Source organism: Trichoplusia ni, chromosome 25 (assembly GCF_003590095.1).
Source record: "Trichoplusia ni isolate ovarian cell line Hi5 chromosome 25, tn1, whole genome shotgun sequence".
Classification (NCBI taxonomy): Eukaryota; Metazoa; Arthropoda; class Insecta; order Lepidoptera; family Noctuidae; genus Trichoplusia; species Trichoplusia ni.
In genome coordinates this window covers 4,456,140-4,479,294 of record NC_039502.1, presented here as the reverse complement: position 1 = coordinate 4,479,294, position 23,155 = coordinate 4,456,140, and the positions used below count along the sequence as shown (strand labels likewise).

Below are 23,155 nucleotides of genomic sequence, written 5' to 3'. Positions count from 1 at the left end.
GATAAATACTGAATTTGTTTCAAATTTAGTATGCAAATAGCCACTTCACTTTACACAAAGACTTATTGCACACATCCTTGTTAAATCCTAGACAGTAAAATCTCTTACCACATTTCTAGAAAGGTAATACGACGAAGTTAAATTTGTCTACTAGTCTTCTTCACAAAAATAACCCCAAGAAAATATTTTGTTGTTCATAATACGGTAGTGCACAGATAAGAAAAAAACGATTATAATGCTCTGACTCTACTTGAACGTTCTACGGACAAGGATAAACAAATATAAATAGCTAAAGATAAACGATAGATACCTAAATATATGTTTTGCAGTTTGATTAATTGAAGGCGGCATAAAACTTAAATTAATACAGGGGTCACGTATTAATAAGTCCTTGTTACACTAAATCGGGACCCTACATTGAAGTGGGTGTTGTTGGGCCTCCGCAGACTAAAAATTCGCTACTCTCTACTTACACTCCAAGCCTTAAATTAAAGGGGTAACAACTGTTAATGATGCCTTCGTCAATCAACATCAATAAATTTTCTTATTACTATTGTGCGCATAATTAGATACCCCTAATTAGTTACTCATTTCCTAATTATTACCCTTACATTTCAAACAAAAAGGACTTAATTTATCATATTAAGTATTCCTTATTTAAGCATCATTATCTACACTAATAGCCAATTCATTTTCATCTTTCCCTACGCCCAAAAGCTCATTAGGGATTCTCATTATTTCAACAGATAGTGCATAGTAAGAACAAACACATGCCATTATTTAGAGTTTTAGACCTCGATACATCCAGTCCCCGTTTACACAACGCAAAATAAGGTTTATCGTAAGTCACGACCCCAGATAGTATGGGGCCAATTTATCTTATTGTGGTCAGTTATTCTTGAAACATTGTTCGTTAAACATGAAGTTACTGTGGATGTTTGTGGTTTTGCCAACGGTATGTACCTATAGGTATTTTTTGTATGGTGTGATTAATTTTTATTGATAGAATATTGTTCTTTTGCTTTCGGATACTTTACTTTTAAGTTGAATAATATTTTTGGATTTTTTTACGCTTTTATTTTAATAACATACCTACTATATAGTAGGTACATAATCTAGAAACATGTACCTACGTATCTCGGTAGATTATTTATTATACCTATAGTTTTTTTTTCGTTGTACTTTACTTCAGTTTTCTAGAAGTTGTTAAATACATTAAATATATGTAGTTATGCAGACTCTTTGGTTCTAAAAATCGATTGTTACTTGAATTCAATGTATGTGTATGTGTTGCGTTTCGTTGTATGAGAGCATACAAGCTTTTCATTAAAAATGTTTTTTACTTTCGTATTTCAGGTATTAGGTCAAGTTGGTTTTGGTAGATCCTATCTCAAAAACTCTCGCCTGGTAAGTTTCTGTTTTGTCTATGTTTTGATAAAGATTTTACTACTTGTACACAACAAACATTATTTTATTATCATTGGTAAATGGTAAACAACCCTTTTTTAAATATTTATTAGTTTTTAGTAACCTAATTAAAACTGAGTAAATATAGCAATGAAGTAGGTACTTAAGACATTTAATGTTTCAAGGAACTAATTATATGTACTGGCAAGTGTTCAAGTAGGCTAGGATAGTATCAAGAGTTTCACAAGCAGGATATATCATCACTTTTACAATAGATTATAATGGATATAATCGGCAGTTGTAATGAAAATAATAGTCTTTATGTTCTTAGTGACAAAGTCGGTAATCGAAGTTTACAAAGATGAGTAAAACTCCTAAAATATTCTTTAAAGTGCCACCAATGGACCTGCATAAGCACAAAGCTAGGTCTATCAGACTCCCTCCCTACCAAAGACCAAGCTGAAGAGGCTCTCAGACGTCTGCTACCCACGGGACCCTGGCAAGATGTCGTGGTACCGGCCCTGGACAACTGCTACGGGAACAGAACCAGAAGGTACACGAACACGTGTCCTGGACAAGCTCTGATGCATTGCGTCGTGGATCAAATGATTGAGGTGAGTTGGACCTACTTGAAATTTAAAACATGATTTCTGAACGGGCCTGATTCGAAACGAATTAAGGTAGCGACATCACTCTATGTAGAGCATGTTGACAGCACGAATAGACGAGTAGAAAGGCCATGGCAGCCCGCGCCAAACCCCCAGCGAGCCATGTGTCGCGGGTTCAATCCTGGCAAGCGTTTGTGTCATTCAAAAATTTCAATATTTGTTAAAACCCCAGTGTCAAAAGGATTCAGTTCCTTAGTGTGGGAGTCGTTCTTTCTCTTTTCTTTCTTTAAAATACATCCGCTACGGATCGCTGGTGGAAACTGAGTAATGCAGTAGTCCGATAAGTTTCAAACACTTCTGTTCCTTTGGCATTCGCAACTTTTACACTTGACGTTCATAGCTTCTATAATTTTTTACTTTCATATTTGATATTTTTATGAAGAAGAAGTTTGGAGTCTTCATTGTTCACCAGATCCTTTCATACATTTTTAGAACTGCCCAGAATCGAGTTGGAGGAAGGATGATGGATGTTCCCCTGTTTCATCGCTGGCTGGATTGAAACACATGTTTGCCCAAAGGTGTGTACCATGTTCGACAGTTGACTAATTTATACTATGATTTTTATTGTTGATTGATCATACAATTGAAAATATTCATGTTTCAGCCGTTATGCAGACTTGGAAAAGAATCTGCCAAAAGACCGTCGTCCAGGGTGGTTTTTGAAAAATGTGAGTTAATTAATAATAATAAAATTCATGTAACCATTTTTTACGAATTAAAGCTTTGGAGTAGGTATTCAAAATCACTTGCTAGTATTTATTCAGGCCAACGATGGTTTGAAGTATCTTATGTTATCTCTAGTCCCTAAATATAATAGATATACATTCAGAAAAGTAATAATAAATTATCTCTTAGTACTTCTCGTGTTCCTAGTTTTCAAACGCAAATGTTTGCGCCAGTGCAATCCAAAATTCCAAATTAATTCACGATAACATCAATCTTTCCTAAATAGTACTTCGACTCAAAATGCTGCGACCTGCCAATGATATTCAACACGTCGGTGCTTGAGCATTGTGGCTTCGTATCCTTCATGAGCTACGACATTCACGACCCAAGATATGCTGAGAAGAAAAATGACGAATTAACGGTATAGTACCTATTTACCATAAAACACCTCCGTATCAGATTCTTCCTGACCAAAATCTGAAGTTAAGAACTTTCCAAAATTACAATTAAATGAGAATAAATCTGCTTCCCATACAAAATTGACATCAACTTTTTTTTTCTGAGAAACCAATTTGTTCTTTTTCTTTCTCTTCTTGTTCTTTGAATACACTTTTTTGGCGGGGAGAAACCTTCAAAAGGCGCCATGCCTAACCGAGGCGTAAAAATATCGGGAAGTGTAGAACTTTTGCCACTTTAAAAACATCTCTTTGGTCAGCATCCGCACATAGGAGGGTTTCGGTTAGTCTCAAAAGATCAAAGCAGGAAACTTCTTCAAATAGATTTTCCTCTCCCGAAAAAGTGGTTCATTTAACCACACACAAAAGTACTTAAATATGACCAGACCAGTGTCCCTTTCAAACTTTTTATCAAACAATTGTTAAATAATTGTTCAGTTATGTTATATTTTATTTATCAAAAGGTTTATTAAATCTTCTGTTACCTATATTTGGCAGACAAGTACTATCGCACCGGTATCTGACGATGCCACTAAGGTTCACTTCGTGGACTTCAACCAGAACCAACCAATGCCGCCAGCATATGAAGAAGCTAACGTAAGTATCACAAATCTACATTTTTATCTGTTCTTCCTTCCTCTGAAAGGAAGATGTTCAAAATGAGCATGGACTCCGTCATGCAATATTGTCATGAGCTGACAAAAATTTGCCTGGGTGATCCAAAATGCCAAAGTTGTCTGCACGAATAGCTAAGTAGTTAAGGTCACCAATCCAAACCCACTGAGCACGACATGTCTCGCACGAGGTGTCGATCCCCGCGTAGAATTTCGTAGATCACACTGATGTGATCTACGAAATTCTACGCTAAATCTACGAAAAGATTTTTTTCCATAAAAACTGTTACTTTGTTAAAGACAAAGATTGACGAAACAATAGGCTAGAAAAGGCGTTCCTATTGTTATCGAGGACATTTTATGTGATTCGACTTATATCATAAGTCTCGTTCCAGGATATCACTGATCCCTTAGACTGTTGTGAGATGACGAGCTTCATCCAGCCAAACTGGAGATCTGAGTGCGGCTTCCAGCTTAGCTGGGGCGGGTCAGAGAGGCTGGTCGTCTCGAACAATACCCCCAACTTCTATCAGACTACTGAAGCTCCTGACACTACTACTACAGTTAGACCAGATGTTAAGGATCTGATGTTGGTACCCCATTCTGTAAGTATTGGGTTTTGAACCTTAATTGTTTTCCGTTTCTAAATTTGAGTCATTTCATGTTTATTTGTCATAAATTCTTGTACCATCTCTAATCCTAGTTTTCGTAAATTATTTTTGCTTTTACGTGCCTTTATACGAACCTCTATGATTTTGGATAACATCATTCTTTTGAAAACTAAGTCGTTGGAAATTATCTCATCATGCATACGAAGAGTTTACCCGTCCAGAAATATAAATAAAAAAATGTATCTACTCTACAAAGCATTGGTACTATCTACTCATTGCAATTTTGCCCCAACCCGATTACTACACATCACTACGAGAACTGAACATCAACATTGTCTCATTAAAACTTACTTTAAACTATCTAATCTTTCTTCTAGTGTGAAAAAGAAGAATGCGTTTTCCGGCAACTTGGCATCATACATGAGTCAGGGGCTCTCAACATTGATGGCTACATGAAGATGTTACTCAACTTCACCGACGCGCATCCCGCTTGGAGCAAGGCTAAAGGGCGCGTCTTAACCAAGTGCCTTCTGAGGCCTGTGCCTCGGGAGTACGATGCTGGATGCGAGATAAACAACATTTTGAGCTGTACTTTAGATGTATTGACTGAGGTATGCTTTGAATTTGGTCTAGTAATGGTATGCGGTAGAGCGCGCTTTATGACAATCGAAAGAAGACGTTAAGACTAGAAAAATAAAGTTCAAATTTGTTTGACAAAAAGTGCTCGAGTCATTTATCTGTGGACTCAACTTCTATTTAATTATTATCGTACAAAATCTGATGAGGTGTGTGGTCCACCAATTCTTGGCCGAGTCTGCGGTCTTTGTGCTTGTGACTTCAATGATTATGAAAAGCCCCAAGACAGATAGATGTAATTATAGTACAATTTGTTCATATTTGATGTTTTTTTTTACAGAACTGTCCATACAAACAAAAGACTGGTGTTTGCAAGTGAGTATATTAAAAATAAACTTATAATAACCTGACTGATTTTCCGCCTAATTTTCGACATAATATAGTGCAAAAAAAGTGCTTAATTAAACACAGGAGCACTCTTTGTCCTGTTGGCAGTGCAACTAGAGCCATATTGGACTGGCTCGTTTGTCAAGTGGTAGTGTCCTTGCCTATACTGGAGGTAGTGTATTTTATTTCGACGATTATAGTAATACAAATCACGTTGATTTTCAGGCATGGTAAACATGATGCTGGATGCCAGATCAGTTCTTCTAAATTCAGACCTGTAAGTTTACTTCTACGTTTTTCTTAATAATGATCATGTCCAGCACTCGAAAATGTCAAATGTCAAAAAAAATCCCAATGTCAAAAGGATACACGACTACTTTTTACATTCGGAAATTTTAAACCAGAGACCGGTTTGCAAAATTCTTTAGATTACCGTTATTCATAGATTTGGATAAAATAGAAAACAACTTGGTAACTTTTATTGGAGAAAATTTTCTGCAATCTAAAAAACATGCCGAAATTTTTGAACGGATTTTATAAATACTGATTAATTTTTTGAATGCTTCAGAAAAACCGTCGCCCCATTTGCCTGCTACCAGAACTAATTCACCGCGATCACCTAACCCAGTGCGGCTTGGAGTCATTATACAAAGCTGAACATATTCCAGTATTCCCCAAACAAAGGAAACACGGCTGGTTTGCCAATAGAACTATTATGGTGAGTCAAATTGTAGACTAAATTATCTTTAAGTTTTTGGACAAAATACAATTACCTTTTCTGTTGTGCCCACATTTATCGGCTTTAATTAATTGATTAAAGGTCTTTTAGATTCTTAACAAAATAAGTCTTAAAAACTTACAGACACAGAGATTCATTTTAAATGCTATTAGATTAAAATAAAACACCATTCAAACATTTTAAAACCATTAAAAAATACTTTTCTATTAAAATAATTTTTAATAGTGCAATTAATCTTTGTGACTTATACCCCCTTCCTTATACATACACATATTTTGTTTCAGTGCAAAGTAACCACACCTCCAACCTCGTGTCTCATGAACAAAATGGGCGTCATGAACAAGTACAACTTCATAGATTACTTCAAGATGAAGGACAGGATCCGTCAGTTCAGCTTCAACCAGGTTGAGTGGGCGGCCTTATTGGATGTGTATATGAGTGCCTTCACTAATGTACCCATGTATGGAGAGTATTGCAACTCACAGAAGAAATTGTTGAATGTACTCGATGCTATGTTGATGGTGTGTATTTGAAATAACTGTTGATAATTTTTGAAGATATTTTTTTACTGCTCTATAATTTTGTAACTGTCTCCCTGATTGATTTAGGCTTTTTTGTATGTAGAGAGGACGTTTATCACCTCTAACTCGATTTAAAGGCCAACTTTTGAATTTTTATTCCACATCTCTGGATTCACATTGTCGGAAAGACATCACTGGTAAACGCTACATTTCCATTCTCTTAAAATCATACAAATATGGCAATGTTTGGTAAGTGAATTGATTGATTATTTCCCTTTCTTTACAGACATGCCCAATAACTAAACGCAAGAACACAGCGCAGTGCAACAAAATCTTTATGGACATGATACATACCACGCCAGTTGACAACCAAAACATCACTCGGGAAAAACTCGACGAAATAATGAAGCACTACCACCACGTATTCATGCCAAACCAGCCAACACCTTCGAAATTCGGCAAGATTACACGAAAGAAACATTCAAAGATTATCAAGAACCCGATCTTCCAATTTGGGTTGTTAGATTCTCAGAATGCCCCTTCAGTTAATGTAATAGACTTGAAGCCTGTACCAACAGCGAATACGTTGATTCTTAGACCAGTGTACATGCGTCCGAATCATGGAAAGGGTCCTTTGCATCACGATGCTATGTTAAGAGGTGGCATGGTGAGTCTGCCAGCTCCTCAGAAACCCCTTTCGACTTTACCAACGTATCCTGAGTACCGTACAAATTTACTACCTCCTAGACGGCTAGTGTACACTAAGCCGACAGTTGCAAGTACAACAACAGATGTTCCTATTCCTTTAGTTTACACGACCCCTGAGGCTCAGTCTACGACCCCAGCTGCATGGGAAATGTGGAAACCAGAGTAACTGATTAAGAGACTTACGAAATAAGATAATAATGGGTTTCAATGATTTTAAGTCGTTAACGAGAGAGTCTTTTTAAGTAAGTGTTTTAAAACCTTCGCAAGGTTTTTCAGGTTTTATATAATCGAGGTGAAATAGTCTCTGAAGGTTAAAAGAAAACAAATATTGAAGCAATATGAAAAAAAATATTTAATACAATCATAATATGTACTGCCTGAGTAACTATTGTACTTAAATTATTTCTTACTACTCTATCATAGCTATAAGTAATTGTTTCATTTATAATTTCCACCATATTTTATCGTCAGTCTTAAGAAAATTTTCAATAATTTGGCCAAGTTTTATTTTGACATTCAAAATGTTTTTTTATTCTGTAGCGATTGAAACGGCGAAGGCCACTGCAAAATTATTTTACAATTTTATGTGTGATATATTTTCTAGTTACTTTTATAAAATTGTAACTTAATTAAATTATGAATGTAACAAAAACATTTAATATTACATTACATAGATTTAAAACCATTATTATAAATTAATAAACACTTGTTTTACATACTGTGACAAATGTACGGCTATGCACTTTTAAGGATTCAAAAATAAATAAAATTATTTATAAACTAGTTTAATTATATAACATACATCACTCTTTTTATATAGATACATCCAACACAAACAAACAAACAAAAATCCATTACACAATTTATCATTCCTAATTCTCTCTATAACTTTGAACTCACTCTTTTACTACTTTCAATAAATTATAAATAGGTAAGCAAGAAAATGGGCACATGAGTTTAACTCAAATGAATAAAATAACAAAAAGATTGCAAAGGTTTTAAAAGAAGGTCACAAGGCACCAAATATCTATAACGACAAAAAATTAAAGCATTGAATAAAAAATGGCAAGCGATTAATATTTATAAACATATTCGAGGCTACAACACTAAGACGCTGTACATTGTCAAAAACCTTACTTTGTAATAGGAGGAATTACATATTTACAAGTAATTACGTCACAGTGAATTCTGGGATTTTATTTCTAGATACATTTCACTCATTATTTATTACAAAAAGATTCGATTTTTAATTAATTGCATCCAAAACTACATAGTAATTATGGTTAGTTGACCGACAATTTACATAAAGTATTCATCTATTGTAAAAGCAATTTCATTCACAGATTACTGGTAAGGGGTAATAATATAGTTATTATTGTAAAACAATAATTAAAAGATAAAATAACAGCATTAAGGATAATCGGATCTTTTATACAGATAAAATAAAGGTTCCTATAATAAATCGTTCGTTCGAGTTTCCATAGACTATTTACAATCATAATAATTCTACAGAGAATTACTATGTGAAATATCTAAGATAAAACAGATATATAGTTATCGGTATAAAAAGAAAAATATCTTTAATATTTATAATAACAATATCAAAGAATACATAACATATTGCAAAGAAATTGGTTGAATAAGATAGTACTTAATATGGAAAGTGTGACAAAACATTACAATAAAATCGATGGGTTATGATTTGGGTTTACACCGAATGATCCTATCTATTTTTTGTACATACAACCTGGTTCACAATGTCGCTCTATGGCATGTTAAGACTAATCGTGTCAAAATTTCTCATGGATCGAGTGTCACCGTTTAGACTGTGGGACCCAGTGTTGATCCTTGTCAAAATCTCCTGTTGTAGAGCCTTTAGCGTTCTTATGGCGGAGAGATCTGTGGTGGGAGCGAGGAGTAGGGCCCTCCTGGCGTGGGGAAGGGCCTCTGAAGGCTTGTTGAGCGCAAGGATAGCGCGGGCCATTGCGTAAGCACACTCGAAGGCATTCGGACGCAAGCCTGACGCTCGAGCAGCTAAGTCTAAAGCTTCTGATGGTTCCTGTAACAATATAGAATTTGTAGACTTAGTATTCCTTTTTATTCCTTGAACTAAACTACCAAATCGGTACCACTCTAATAGAGTAGGTATAGTAATTGTTGAGCCAGAAATGGGACCCAGGTAATAGTAATGATTGAAAATCTTTAAGTCATTCAATGGGCCACGAGCTCCGTCTACGTGGCGTGAGGGTCTAACTAAGATGAAAAAGTCACTTACATTTAACTTCCTCTTACACCGCGACAGATTCAGTAGCAGGTTGGTCTTTAGCTGCACGAACGCTGACACGTGTTCCGCGGGCACTGGCTGAGTGGTCGGCGTCGTTAACCCCTCATCACTGATCAGTGGGTTGATCTTCTTCAATGCGTACTGGTATCGGTGGGCGGCTTCTGATGGCCTGTTCTTTCGGTATAACATGTTCCCGTCTTCTAGCAACTTGTTTAGCAATATGAGCCTGGATGAAATAAGATTTGATTATTTTCATGTAACCCAATAATTTTGTATCTCCTCGTTTTATCACTGTATTGATAGGTTACTGCATTATTTCATCATTCAAATATTGCAATGGAGAAAATCTCTAGTTATTTTAGATCTATCTATACTTGATTCGATTAACTTACATGAATTCTGGTTTGCCTGAAGCCATAACCCATGTAGTCGGACCGAGCTTAGCGCCTTTCCTCAGGAAACAATTAACGACCTGAAAAATAAAATAAGTGTTAGGTATGTCACATCCCAAGCGCAGGAATCTGGTTACTAGATACATTTGGCTACACTTACGGGAACATTCCTTTGTCCAATAGCTCGATCTAATGGCCTAAGCCCACTGTGATCCACTCTTTCCAATGAGGCCCCTCTTTCCAGCAATATATCCACAAGCTCTGATGGGCCTCCACAAGCAAGTCCCAATGGTGTTCTGCCGCTGCCGTCGGGTTGATCTATGAAAGAGAAAATACCATTATAATGTTATCCAATTGGCTGGCTTCAATCTACTTAATGTAAAACTATAAAAACCCGTTTGCAATTAACTGCATTGGGAATAGTCTGTCCCTTACCTATAGTAGCGCCTTTGTCGAGAAGAACCATCATTGTTGGTATTCTTGAACGGAGGCACGCCCAACCTAGTGGTGATATACCATCAGCATCTACTGCATCGGGATCAGCACCTAATAAAATAAATTAAAATTGAAGTGTTGCACAATGGATGATGTCCACCTAAATCTTTTTTTTAAATACACAACATTTTGTGTTTTAAATGAAAAACGCCAAAAAAAACAAGTCCTGTTATCAAACTTAATACATTTAAAGTTTTGTTTGTAAATATAAATAATTAATGCATGAACTCACCATTTTCTAATAACATTTCAACTACATCAGCATGTCCTTCAGCCGCAGCCAGGATCAAGGGTATCTTCCCACCAGAGCCCATTACATCAGCTCCGGAATCCATTAGCCTCGATACTAAAGCTGATCTGCCATTCTTAGCGGCTAATGCCAATGGTGAGAGCTGTCTGGCATTCAAGGAATATGGTGTTGCTCCTCTGATGAGGAGAGCGTCAGCTATAGCCGCGTTGCCTGATGAACAGGCGGCTGTGAGCGCAGTCTCCCCCGTTACTGGGCAGATTCCGTCAGGCTAAGGAAAAGAAAATAATTAGTATTATTACTAAGTCAACAAGATGCACGACACTGAAACAATATTTTTGGCCTCAAGTTTTGCTAGTTAATAGATTATCTTGTACATTCAATTAAACTACTTTTCGAGGAAAAATCACGCTGATCTCAAGACTTATTTGACCGTTGAACACGATTTCATTAATACTTACTATTAATTCAGCAGTATCCAGTAGATATTCAACAATATCTAAATGTCCATTCTGAGCTGCAGCGATTAGTGCGTGTCGTGATCCAGGCACGAGCTGTTCAATATTATCATCGTCGAGATCCAAGGAGTTCCTATCGTCTCTTCCAGTTTGACAGCCCAGAAGGTAGATAACTGTATCCCTGTGGCCATTCTTAGCTGCATGTACAAGTGGAGTCTGTTCAGCAGTGTCAGTGTGACTTAAGGATGCACCTGTAATAGGATATGGTTGATTAGGTAATTCTATGCAGAGAGTTATTTTGAAATCATATTAACGTAATTGGATGTCAGAACTTACCAGCAGCTATAAGTCGTCTTGCAACATCGGTGTGTCCTCTCTGACATGCCAAAGACAACGCAGTACACCCTTGAGAGTTAGTCATTTCCATATCAGCTCCAAATTCGATCAAAAGACCAACCATCGCCAATATTCCTTGATATGAATACATGCAAAGTAATGGTGCACCTCCAAGACAATCAGTTACTTGGTTAGGTGACCCACCAGCTAACAGCATGAGACGAGATACTTTAACATTTGGAGTGTAAATATTTCTTAAGTTGGCTATTGCTTCTCCAACACTGGACGAACTTGTGGCAACCATCATTGCCTGCAAATCTCTTGGACATAGACCCAACTGTGCTGGTCCTAGGTTTCTGTACATATGCGCCTTCAAAATGTGATGGCCCAATTCCATAGTCTTCTCTGAATCTAAAGGTGCTTGTACCCTGGATAGTCTAAATGCGATACCACAGTGACCGGCTCTTAAATCACAGAGGAATTTAGGGCTCTCATTATCGTCTCTTCTAATCAACCATTCCCTGAACGAAGGGTGGAAGAACATGTAGGTATTGTCGATCCTCTTCACAAGGAAATCTGTGAGGGATTCGAATCGGTGGCAGAATTCGTCCCATGGCATAAAAGTGTTCACCAGTAATGAATTAACTGAGTAATAAATTTCTACCAACGTAAGGGGATATAAAGCAGCCAAGCACACGCTTAAGATGTGGGTCACTTTCTCAAAGGATTGCACCGTAGGGAATCGTAGGTTAAATTGCAACAAGAATATTTGTGCCAGTGATATAGGCACGACTTTGTAATTTGTTGATTTTACTACGATGTGGCTCCTCTCGAGTAAATCTAGAATTAATTTTAGGAACAAAAACGAGCCTTGGCTAAGATGAAGCACGTACTGAGCGAACTTCATCACTGAATTGTGAACACCTTCGGACTTTCCTGTCGAACATTTGATATTCGTCTCTATAATTGGCGCGGCTTGGAGTCTCGTGTTGAAATACTCCAAGAGATCTTTGTGAACATTGTCAGATTCATCCAAACTTAGCCTGTTGTAAGGCAACTGTTTGGTTAGCTCTAAGAATTGTGTTCGCACTGTGGCAACGACCTTGAGCCAGGTGGGCATTTCAGGTATGTGTTTTGCTAAGAAAGACGCAATGGTGTAACCATGGTCTGGTCTGTGGTACTCGGCTTCACAGAGCCCATCGACTAAGATTATGCTGTTTGAAGAATCGATGCTCCCGTTTCTTCGGAGGATTGTGAGAGGTTCGATTATGCCTCTCATGAAGGCCAGGTCTGGGTCTGCGATGCATTCCTTTAGTGACAGACAGGCGAGGAGATGTGCTTCACTCAGAAGATACTCTCTGTAAGCTTGAAGTCTTGGTGCTTGGCAGAGTTGTGCTGCTAGAGAGTGCACAAATTCACCCACGAGGCACGTACTGTTGTTATCGGCCTGCAAACAAGATAAAATTATTTCTTTTCTGTATAATCCTTCACCAATCCTGAGTAGACAGCGGTAACAAAAATGTTAACTACCCCTTACCTGACAAAAATGATAAGCTACAACGTGTGAGGCCAAGTGGGTGAACATTCCAATGGTCAGTTCCTCTGGCAGCATCTCCCTGATGTCTGACTGTTCTCTCAACTCCTCATACTCGCAGTTCCTTTTCCTGCCAAAGCAGGAGTATTCGACCAGCTGCAGGATCAGAGCTGTCTTCCCCGTGCCCGGACAACCAGATACCAGGATACCTGTCGATAAAAATATTGATATTTTTAGTTTAGATTTTTAAGTATACTTTTTCACATAACTGCTATTTTCACGTACAATACGAGCAGATTAAGAAAGACAAAGTTAAGAGTTCAGAAGATTCATTCTGATTAAATTGAAAGTGAAGTGAAGTGAAGCCACTCGAAAAGTGTTTATGTTTTTTCGTTTAACAATTCAAAAAACTGAAAAGAAAATAAAAACTTAACTGTTAAATCCAGCAGCGCACAATTTACAGAATACATTTCTTTTGTACATTAATCAAATAATATACAAACCTGCAGAGCTGGAATCTAAAGCTTTCTCCATGTCCCTCATGAGCCAATGTCGTCCGCAGAAGAATGTCTGGTTGTCAGTAGACGGTACTTCGAAGAACAACGGTCGTAGCGTCAACTGTGGCGATGGATGAACTGTAAAAACAATTGTTAGAAAATTAGTAAAGATGAAATAGCAAAAAAATATAGGTATAATGATAATAATAGTCAATATTTCATTGATGTGCATAGTTGGTCTTATTTAAAAATTGGTCAAAACAATGGATGAAATTGTTCATACGTGTGATTTACAAAGGCTTATTTTGATCAATCCACCTTTAATTTAAGTATAAATAGATACGTGATGTCACTCGTAAAAATATATGTACATATGTTGTATGTGTAAAAAATATATAGTCCAACTAAAAATAGTTAATTCTAATTGTATTTCAGCAACACCAAAGAATTTTAATTAAGCTTTACTTTAACATCCGCATTGAACGTTATTTAATTACAAATCTAATTACACTGGAACTGATTTCAAGAGGTACTATAATAAATTCTTTATTTTTTGTTCCATGGCCATCTGTATATTTTATACAATTACCTTTTTTGATTTCTGATGATGATGAAGATTGTTTGCTGTTGACTCTTGCTGAGCGTCTTGCAGCTGTTTTCCTTGTTTTAAAGAATCCACTGGACATTCGTGTTAGTTCATCTGATCTGCCGCTTTGGAGCGCTGTAAAGGAAACATACAATTGAAGACGTATGAAGTTTGAAATAAGGTTTAGTTTTGTCTGACCCAAATTTTTACTTGGCTTCCTAAGATTTTGTATTATCCCAATGCATCTACCATTGAGGTTGGTATTCGGATGACCTTTACTACTTAAATGACTTCCACCTTGGCCTGTTTCATCCATCAATAATTTACCAGAAGCCAATCAAAAGGAATGAGCCTAAGGTCTATTCAACTCGTTCTCGTGTCAAAAGCTAATAACAATTTTCTAAGGAGCGGCTCTTATCGCCAGCCATAAAGAAAGGAGGCGTGGTATCTTAATGACCAGCCACTTCAATCTTCAAGGGTCTAATGAGAATAGGTGATAAGAACTTGTCAGACTAATTAGATTTGAAACATTTTTACGACTTTTTGGAGATATTTGGTCCACAGGCTCAGGAATTAGTCGTTAGCTTATTTTATTGCAGCTACCAGAATAAGTGCCTACTATATCTTTGTTGGACAGGTTGATGTCTAGAAACTCAAAAAATGATTTTCAATAGAATTGTATCAACGGTTGTGGAAAACTGACTTTGTATTCGTCATACTACAAATATAGCGTTTTAACAATCGTGAATTTTGTATCTCTGAAGGCAAAAAACAACTTTAATTGAACTGCCTGTCAGTCTTGGATCATTTCACAAATGTCTCATAAAGCTGTACTTACTGTTGACGGAATGCCTCCTGCTGCCAGGGCTGGATGAGGAGCAGTTGCTGGCTGCTGACAGCGACATGGACGCCAGAGAGCCGAGAGAGTCGCGGCCCAGGGGGGTCGCCACCTCCACCTCAGAGGATCCCGTGAGGGTTGATACCTGGGATTAGAAAAGAAAGATTAACATTTTGAACAGATTTTTGTATGTAGATATTCCTGCTTTACCAGATACAATCCTTGATTTCGGAAAATCAATATTGTAGCGATGCGAGAAATAAAAAACAGTATCGAGTAACACAAGTAACTAGTACTGAATAAAATTTTTGGTTTTAATGAAATTGATACTTGAGCATTAATATGTTGCTGAATTTAGAAGGAAGTGATTGTTGCTTCTTGCTTCCTCTATTTCTGATGACAATATACCGGACAGGTATGTTGAAGCCTAATTATCTTAATACGAATAGTATATGACAGGATGTCAACTCTATGTTTTCACTTTCAGAGCACGAGAGCTCTGTTTTTAGTAGTGGGACATCTATGGGCTGGTATTATTATGGCCATTGATACAGTGTACTGAGAATTAATTGATGATAAAGTCAAACTTAAATCTTTACTTACAGGGCTAGTATTATGCGATGCCAAAGTATGTGCATCTAGAGAAGCCAGTGATGTGCAGCTATCTCTAGCCTTATTCCTGGCACCGCGTCTTTCACCCAGAAGCAGGCCGAGTCGCATATACAAGTCATTCTGTCTCCTCGACTCATATCCGGCCTGCTTTATGTGACCTCCTTCATCATCTGTAGGAGAAAAAGTTGATTAAATAAAAAATAATCGAGTGACAAGTGCAATGGATAAATTTGAACGCTCGGTCAGTGACCTTTGCAGTTTAGTTGATGAAGTGTATGATTTCGATGAGCCATTAGTTTTGTGTTCGGTTTGCTGGCTGAGGTTCAAATTTTTCCTGCATTATCTTTGTTTTTAATTTAAAAAAAGGTTGGCCACAAAATTCAAAGGTGCAAATATGTTCAAAGTGTTCCATTATAGACACAAAGCTTGTAATTAACACAAACAAACACGATCAATATGAAACAAATCCATGCATACACATCCGTGCAACAGCCATACTCTCACTCCAAATATAAACTAATACAATACAAAAATAATAATTAAAATATAATACACGTAATAAGGCACTAAAAAAATATAATGAAATACTACAGTTCAACAAATAAGTCTGAGAAAAAAAAAAACAATTTTTATTAATATTTGTAATCGTCTCTTACGCATCTAATTCTTTTGAGGTCAAGTACACTACAAAACATTTATTATGTGTTCACAAATAATTTATTATGTGTAAAACATTATGTATGTACATCTTAAAGTGACAAGTGGTCTAAGTTTTTACCGTAAGAAGCTACAACTAGCATAGGTTCACACACTTGACTTTCAAAACAGCGAAAGAGTAGCGAAAGAGTTTTACAATGGAAGGAACAAAAAAAGTCATCTCCATACAACACGTTTTCGTATCCATAGTTTTCACTAACATTTAAATGAAACAGTTTTTTAACCGATTGTTAACCATTTCTCATAAAAAAGGGAAATTAAATGTATGTACAATTGTGAACTATCATGATAGAATTTGTCGATTCTTTAGTAATTTAAGCGAAATAGCTATAATAATAATAAATTTCATCAGGTATAGCTCAGTAGTTTGTCGTATATTATGTCACAAAATATTATAGTATTATTTTTTCAAAAATATACTATGACATTATTAGTTACAAGAAATGACTGTCTCTTTTAGACAAAATTAAAGGAAGTGAGATTACCACTTAAAGATTGAGTCACTTAATCTAGTTTATTATAATTGTTTAAATATACATCTATGTTTGTTATCGTCGTTTCAATAATGTAAGTCCCTTTGTGAGTGGCGAAACAAGTCCGTTTTAATCGACGGATGTATCGTTATGATTTTTAATTGGAATATTATACTGAACTGTTGTTAACTTTTATATCTCTGTTTAATATCACGTAATGAGGGTTTTATTGCTGTATTTCATATTAAATAATAGGGTTTTTAAATGGACGGTTTTGTGTTATGGTTATAACTTACGGAAACCATGGTATTTAAGTGATTGATGGTGGAAAAATAATTTAGGTCTGTTGTTGAAAGTAATGTGGTGGTGGCTTTGCGGTTCTATGTGTGGAATGGTATGCACGGGGGGGCAGGTTCGATCCCAACGCAGGTTAAGTACCAATATACCAATTTGACGTTTTAGTAAGTTATTATGTACTTTTTAAATTATTGTATTGATAAATGGTGAAGGAAAGCATTGTGAGTAAACCTAGAGTCCAAACATTGGAAAACATTAACTTAACTGGTCGCGTTTGTAGCAATTCATTATTCTTACTAGTCTTAAAATTTAAGACTGTAATTATTTAGACATTTAATGTTAGAGCTTCCATATTTTTTCATTTTTTTTCTTGTTATAAAAACGAAATTATTCTTCCATTAGTTCCTCTCGTGAGCCACGACTAATTCTCTAAGAACGAATCCATTTCATCCCAGATTCCACCATCCGTACTTCAAACTTTAAGGATTTGTATGAAGTTTTCTTGTAACTTTACTAAAAGGTATACTAGGTACCTATCGAAGCCAGTGTTGTCCGGTGTAAGAGGATAACAGGTGCGGAAGCGAGCCGTGGGAACGCGGGATAGTCTGACTTCTGAGATCACAACTCGATACGGTTGTGGGGCTATGCGGTTAGCGGGGATCGTGGCTTTTGTTTTTTTATTTTTCAGATGGTTTGTTTTGAATTGTGGCTTGTTAAATGTAGAACAAACTTTATAGAAATATTAAAAGAGAGAGAATTAGGTACACGATGATCTTTTTGTTGTAATGTAAACTCATTTAATCCGGATTTTGTCCTGTTTTTAACTATACAATATTTACTTGGAAATTTAGATTTAAGTTTTTCTTTATAGAATTACTGTAACGTCTTTTTATACAATCAGTTATAAGTCAGTAAAAGTAGTAAAACGTTATCAAAATCGGTGCTACCATTACGAACATTAGCTGACACAGACAGTTACTGCCATAATATCTTAGCTGTAGATATTAAACTAATTAAATTTTAAGCGTCAAGCTATCTTGTATAATGAAATATAAAATGACTATATTAATGTACCCACGTTCACACAGCATCGTTAAATGAAGACATTTACCAAAATGTCGGCGACTAGTAAACGTTTGACATTCAAAATTTTATACGTGTTTGCAACTTAGCAAGATGTAAGTTCAATATAATTTATTTGATACTAAACTTATTATAAGTAATTCCTAATATGTCGATAATTAATTAGTTGTTCACGGCACATTATGTTCATGGGAAATTGAACTTTAAAGCTTTGATATACGGTGATATTAAAATCGAAATGTTATTGAAACTATTGCAGCTTCAGTTGGATATACGAATCCCCGTAGCACTAAGTATTAATTAGACATATACAGTTTATAGTAAAAGATTTAACAAGTGGCAGCTTTCGTTCTGAAAGTTAAATTTTATTAGACTTCATTTTTGGCAACACCAAAAGGTAGCACGTAAATAAACATGCATGTGACAAATGTGCACGACGAGCTAGGGGTTCGATCCCAGCTTAGGACAAGCATTGCTTTGGAATCCTAAAACGCTCGTAGGTAACTGCAACTGAATGCTTTTGGGCATATGACGTCTATGATACCATTGATACAAAAATAATATTCCTCAGTTAGACATTATTATAGACATCGAAAAGGTCTTAATGTCTGGCAAATCTCCGCGACACACGTATTAAATTCCTTATTGCCAGAATCGTTCATATAAACGACTTGATCGTGTGAACAATGCAAAAATACATGTCCGAGAAAACGCTAGAAAGCAGATAACAAATTTTCGAGTTTTAACCCTCAGAATGCAATCGCGTATCTAGTGGCCCCATACCAATAAAACAATGCAACATTGTTGAATTCTTAAGAAACGTGAAATTAATTTCTACTATTGTATGCAGTAGCGTTTGTTTGATCAAATAGTAAGAGAAAGTCGCTATTATAGTGTCACTCTTCAAGATTTCGATCTGGAGTTCGAGGTTAAGGAACTTTTGATGAGGTCGGGTTTAAGATGGGTGGCCGTCTTGTTACTCTAGATTATGTGATATTTGATCAGCTGGCAGGTCTAGTTATCCTTAAATAGTATTATGTTGCTATGCCTATATGTTTACTACGCTAAGTTAAAGGATAAACTACTTACTGTAGCGATTTTTTTATTACTTAATACGTATAGTACTATATAAAAATAGAAAGCAATTAAAATTCAGAACAAAACAAAAAAAATATCAATTAAAAATGATTCAATGAACTCATCACTCATTCTAATTAAGAAGTACATCAACAGTATGTAACTAACATTAATTCTCGCCAACGACTTTCGCTTTGATAATGTATAAATAATTATGTTAGTGAAATTTTAAAGTTGATTGATATCTAAATCTATTGAGAAATTTAGTAATTACTATTCGCAATGTTAGTCAGCATTTTTTTATGAAATTATTGCTAAATACACTGTTTGCATCGATTTCAACAAAGTTTATTTATGGAGGGGTACTTACTTACTAGGTTTTTATAACTTATCTTTTCGGCTGCCAAATATAACGCCGATTTTGTTTTGTTTTTAATCTAGCCCACTATGTCCATCTGCTTAGCCCAAATATTTTCAAGATTCCGATCCCGACCCACAAGAAACCAGATTGTGTGGTAAGCATTTTAGATCCCGCCACCGTTCCCTAGGCCGACCATGACGTGTTACGTAAATCATAATTTTTTTACAATATTTTGTCCAACAATGCGCATACATTACAGTTTTCTCTTGTAGTCAAAGGAAAGGCATTGTGAGGAACAATTCCAAAATCACTTGTCCGATCATAATAAAATTAAGCTACAACTTTACAAAGTTGGTTAAAAACAAATCTTATACAATAATTATAATATAAAACATTATTAAAAATTGTCTACAACATGACTGCAATCAATCATTGCTTAATATACAATTGTGAGATCCCTGCGTTCCAAAGTCTCACCCATTCAGTTAGAATTACTGGAGCTACCAAGTATTAATAAACATAAACCTTAGTTACAAGTAAAAAGCAGTTCCTGATCGTTCATTGATGGGATGTGGTCAATGAAAAACACGATCCCACGATAAAAGCAGGTTTCATTGGGGTAAAAACCTAAGTAAATAGGTTGGTATATTATTATTTTTGTATGGGAATGGGAACTCGGATCTTGGAACTGTGATCCTTAATCATGGTGAGTCTAATTGATGGTAAAGGTAAGTATGAACTTTTATTCTCTGCGTGAAAAAGGCTAATAGTTTGATTAATGGATTGGAATGGGAAATGATGATGTGAGAAAACCGGGCATGAAAGAGATCCCATGACTCCAGCTATGCAAGTTCGTTACCGGGGCGTAAGGAAAGATCTTATCAGCATTTTGCTCTACCTAAACAAAAAGAAAACCAATTATGACAATTTTGTTTTTGTTGTAAAGAGAACTTAATCGTGGTCAAGCTACCTGTCTAACTGGATTTAGTTCAATCATTATTTAGCGAGGTGAGATGGCTAAAAAATATCATTATTGTAGAAACTACAATTACATAGTGCTAATAACGACATCTAGTACTCATGTAAAAGTTAATTGAAGGTTCGAAATCAATAAGGATTTAATGTAATGCACTTATTTGTTTGCATTAAAAACTATTAAGACTTAATACTAAATAGATAAATCAATCTAGAAAACTAGACAAACACTTTTGAGACTGAGCTACTACAAACAGACAACATTAACCATTTAAAACAAAAACTTCGGCCGTGATACAAGTCCTTTGTCCGTTCACTGTCACGACTTGACATAATTACTGAGTTATGTCACTCAAATGTACATTACTAGTCAATGTGAGCATTGCCAAGGTTGAAACTAAGATATACAGGTAAATTATTACTGTATGCAAATCTGTACATAGCATATCAAAAGCTCAAAGTCAAGCTTTTATATTTATTGCCCTATGCTTGATTTTGTATTCTATGTGAATGGTACAAAGTTCAATTTGCCATGTACATTTTGGATGGAGAAGTTGCCTTCATTTCTTTCCATCACAATGTTGTCTCTATTGCAAGAGATTTTTTGATTTTTTTTTCGATTTACTTTTATGAGTAGCAACTGAGAATATACTGAAACTCTGTCATAAGTAACAAATCTGTAACACCACAGAAAGATGAAACTATCTCGGTCTAAGTAAGTATTAAGCCTAAGAACTCAGGTTAAGACAGTTTCAGATCGACTTGATAGAACAAATAATATTTCTGTTAAAAACAATTTAGTTCCCTGTTATATTTTTGGCATAATATTTGGCGCATTTATTTTCTTAGAAAAGCTTCTAATGTAGCAGTTATAGCAATGATTCGATCAATTTTATCATAATGTTCATAATTAGTGTTCAATCCTGCCCTACACGTGAAAAGGGATGTACCGGGAATTATTTTACGATACAATAATAATTAATTATGTTACTGTAATAGTTAGATCAATTGAGTCATACGTCAGCCTATCCAAAAATATCTACTGCCAAACCAAAACGTGTAATGCGATAGCACAATATGGCGTTTCACACGGACGAAACGACGGAAGCGAAGTATCGCGTGTTACGATCTTTACACCTAATTTACTTACAGTGTGAACATACGTTGAGGTTTTGATATTCATATTTAAAAGATAAAAAATAATTTATATTGGGTTAAGAGAAAAAGTTTCAAAAACCAACACATCGATGAACCTTTTGCGTCGTCCATTTTGGAAAGAGAATCGAGGCTTAAAGGCATTCAAAAATACGAAAATACTAGCTAATACTCCACGTCGCTACCAGATAAAAGTAGCCTTTGTGTCTATCTAGACTTATATCTGATATCCATTTAAAATATTATCAAAATTGGTCATGCGGTGTGGACACAAAGGGGTAACAAACATAATCACATCTTTGGACTCAGTAGTTCGTTGATCGCTTTTGGTTTTTAGCGTTGTATCTCAGTATTACTAACTTTCACCATCTAAGGAGTATTTTCATATTCCTGCATTATCGAGTCTAGTGGCCTTTTCACTACCACTATGTCTTCCAACTGTATATTTGCAATATCAGTCTATTAAGTCCATGTGTCATGTTTATGGAAATAACATGCAAATTGGAACAACACTTTACGATACAAGCAAAGTTGCTATGGGTACAAAATGCTCCGTAATTCGCTTTACCTTTTAAGCTCAAACAGTAATTTTGTAAACCACCGACATTTTACAAAAAAAACGTATTAATTTTTCCCTTCGTTGTAATGTTGAACAGAAAAAGAGTGAGATTATGAATGAAGTTGCTTTTTTTTCGGTGTTATATAAGTATTTGCCCACGGTTGAAAAAAAAAAACAATCTTGCATCGCATTAGCGTAATCACGAACAGAAAAATATTGTATGAGGATGACATTCCGCTTCGACAAGTGACGTCACTTTATCGGTCAGTTGAGGGATTCGATAAAAGCCCTCGGAGAAATGTAACTTATCAACAATCCGTGTGCAAAATCCGATGAAATCCGAAGAAAAACGAATTTAGCCGATCAGCTTAAGTCAATGTTTATTGTAATATCCAGTTTCAATAACTCGCCTACAAACTGACATTTACATCTTACACTAAATGACTTGCAAGTGACAAGGCATTTGCGTAATATTATAATTCCATATTTTAATAGCATTAAGGCTTCAATTAATATCAAAATAGTGGCAAAAGAGATTGGAGTTGACCTATACAATCTTTTTAGTTGAAATTGATTAGTTTCGGGTTTACTAAAAGATTTGGTGCTTATTTTTTTTCTGTACAGAATTTAAAGGCATCAGATTTTTTTGGCGATTTCATTGACAATTTTAGAAGGGGAATTAGTATTAGAAAGACCTTTATTTAAAAAAAATCATCACCTTCATGTTTCCAACTTTTTTGCGTAAAACTCTATTCTTTGCTTCTGTACTGGCTAACGTATAAAAACGTTATTATTGTTATAAATAAACTGTTAATGCTTACTTTCGT

The 23,155-nt window shown here is 35.6% G+C and overlaps 2 protein-coding genes across 9 annotated transcripts in view; one reads left to right on the top strand and one right to left on the bottom strand.

Annotated features, from left to right (window-relative positions):
* The first annotated feature begins 34 nt into the window (after positions 1 to 34).
* On the top strand, positions 35 to 8,128 carry LOC113505310. Its single transcript, XM_026887942.1, has 14 exons — positions 35 to 955; positions 1,357 to 1,407; positions 1,800 to 2,021; positions 2,508 to 2,593; positions 2,680 to 2,743; positions 3,028 to 3,162; positions 3,695 to 3,793; positions 4,206 to 4,415; positions 4,799 to 5,032; positions 5,338 to 5,372; positions 5,610 to 5,661; positions 5,953 to 6,102; positions 6,408 to 6,644; positions 6,931 to 8,128. The coding sequence occupies exons 1-14, from the start codon at positions 920 to 922 to the stop codon at positions 7,516 to 7,518; spliced, it is 2,199 nt and encodes a 732-aa protein (XP_026743743.1). The 5' UTR covers positions 35 to 919; the 3' UTR covers positions 7,519 to 8,128.
* Positions 7,681 to 23,155, bottom strand: part of LOC113505309 (protein TANC2) — a 267,418-nt gene continuing 251,943 nt past the window's right edge. For all 8 annotated transcript variants that reach the window (XM_026887933.1, XM_026887934.1, XM_026887935.1 and 5 more), the window contains 13 exons: positions 15,623 to 15,801; positions 15,020 to 15,164; positions 14,185 to 14,316; positions 13,602 to 13,733; positions 13,102 to 13,307; positions 11,565 to 13,011; positions 11,232 to 11,479; positions 10,756 to 11,041; positions 10,464 to 10,574; positions 10,189 to 10,346; positions 10,029 to 10,108; positions 9,628 to 9,862; positions 7,681 to 9,411 (listed from right to left, as the gene is read on the bottom strand). In XM_026887933.1, coding sequence (XP_026743734.1) covers positions 9,118 to 9,411; positions 9,628 to 9,862; positions 10,029 to 10,108; positions 10,189 to 10,346; positions 10,464 to 10,574; positions 10,756 to 11,041; positions 11,232 to 11,479; positions 11,565 to 13,011; positions 13,102 to 13,307; positions 13,602 to 13,733; positions 14,185 to 14,316; positions 15,020 to 15,164; positions 15,623 to 15,801 — 3,653 coding nt within the window. In that variant the 3' untranslated portion in view covers positions 7,681 to 9,117. The remainder of the gene's footprint in view (positions 9,412 to 9,627; positions 9,863 to 10,028; positions 10,109 to 10,188; positions 10,347 to 10,463; positions 10,575 to 10,755; positions 11,042 to 11,231; positions 11,480 to 11,564; positions 13,012 to 13,101; positions 13,308 to 13,601; positions 13,734 to 14,184; positions 14,317 to 15,019; positions 15,165 to 15,622; positions 15,802 to 23,155) is intronic.

Excerpts from the sequence above, each read along its gene's own strand:
- LOC113505310 (XM_026887942.1), top strand. The coding sequence starts at position 920 with ATGAAGTTACTGTGGATGTTTGTGGTTTTGCCAACG. Across the intron at positions 2,744-3,027 it reads CAGGGTGGTTTTTGAAAAAT|TACTTCGACTCAAAATGCTG; the intron begins GTGAGTTAATTA and ends TTTCCTAAATAG. Across the intron at positions 3,163-3,694 it reads AGAAAAATGACGAATTAACG|ACAAGTACTATCGCACCGGT; the intron begins GTATAGTACCTA and ends TATATTTGGCAG.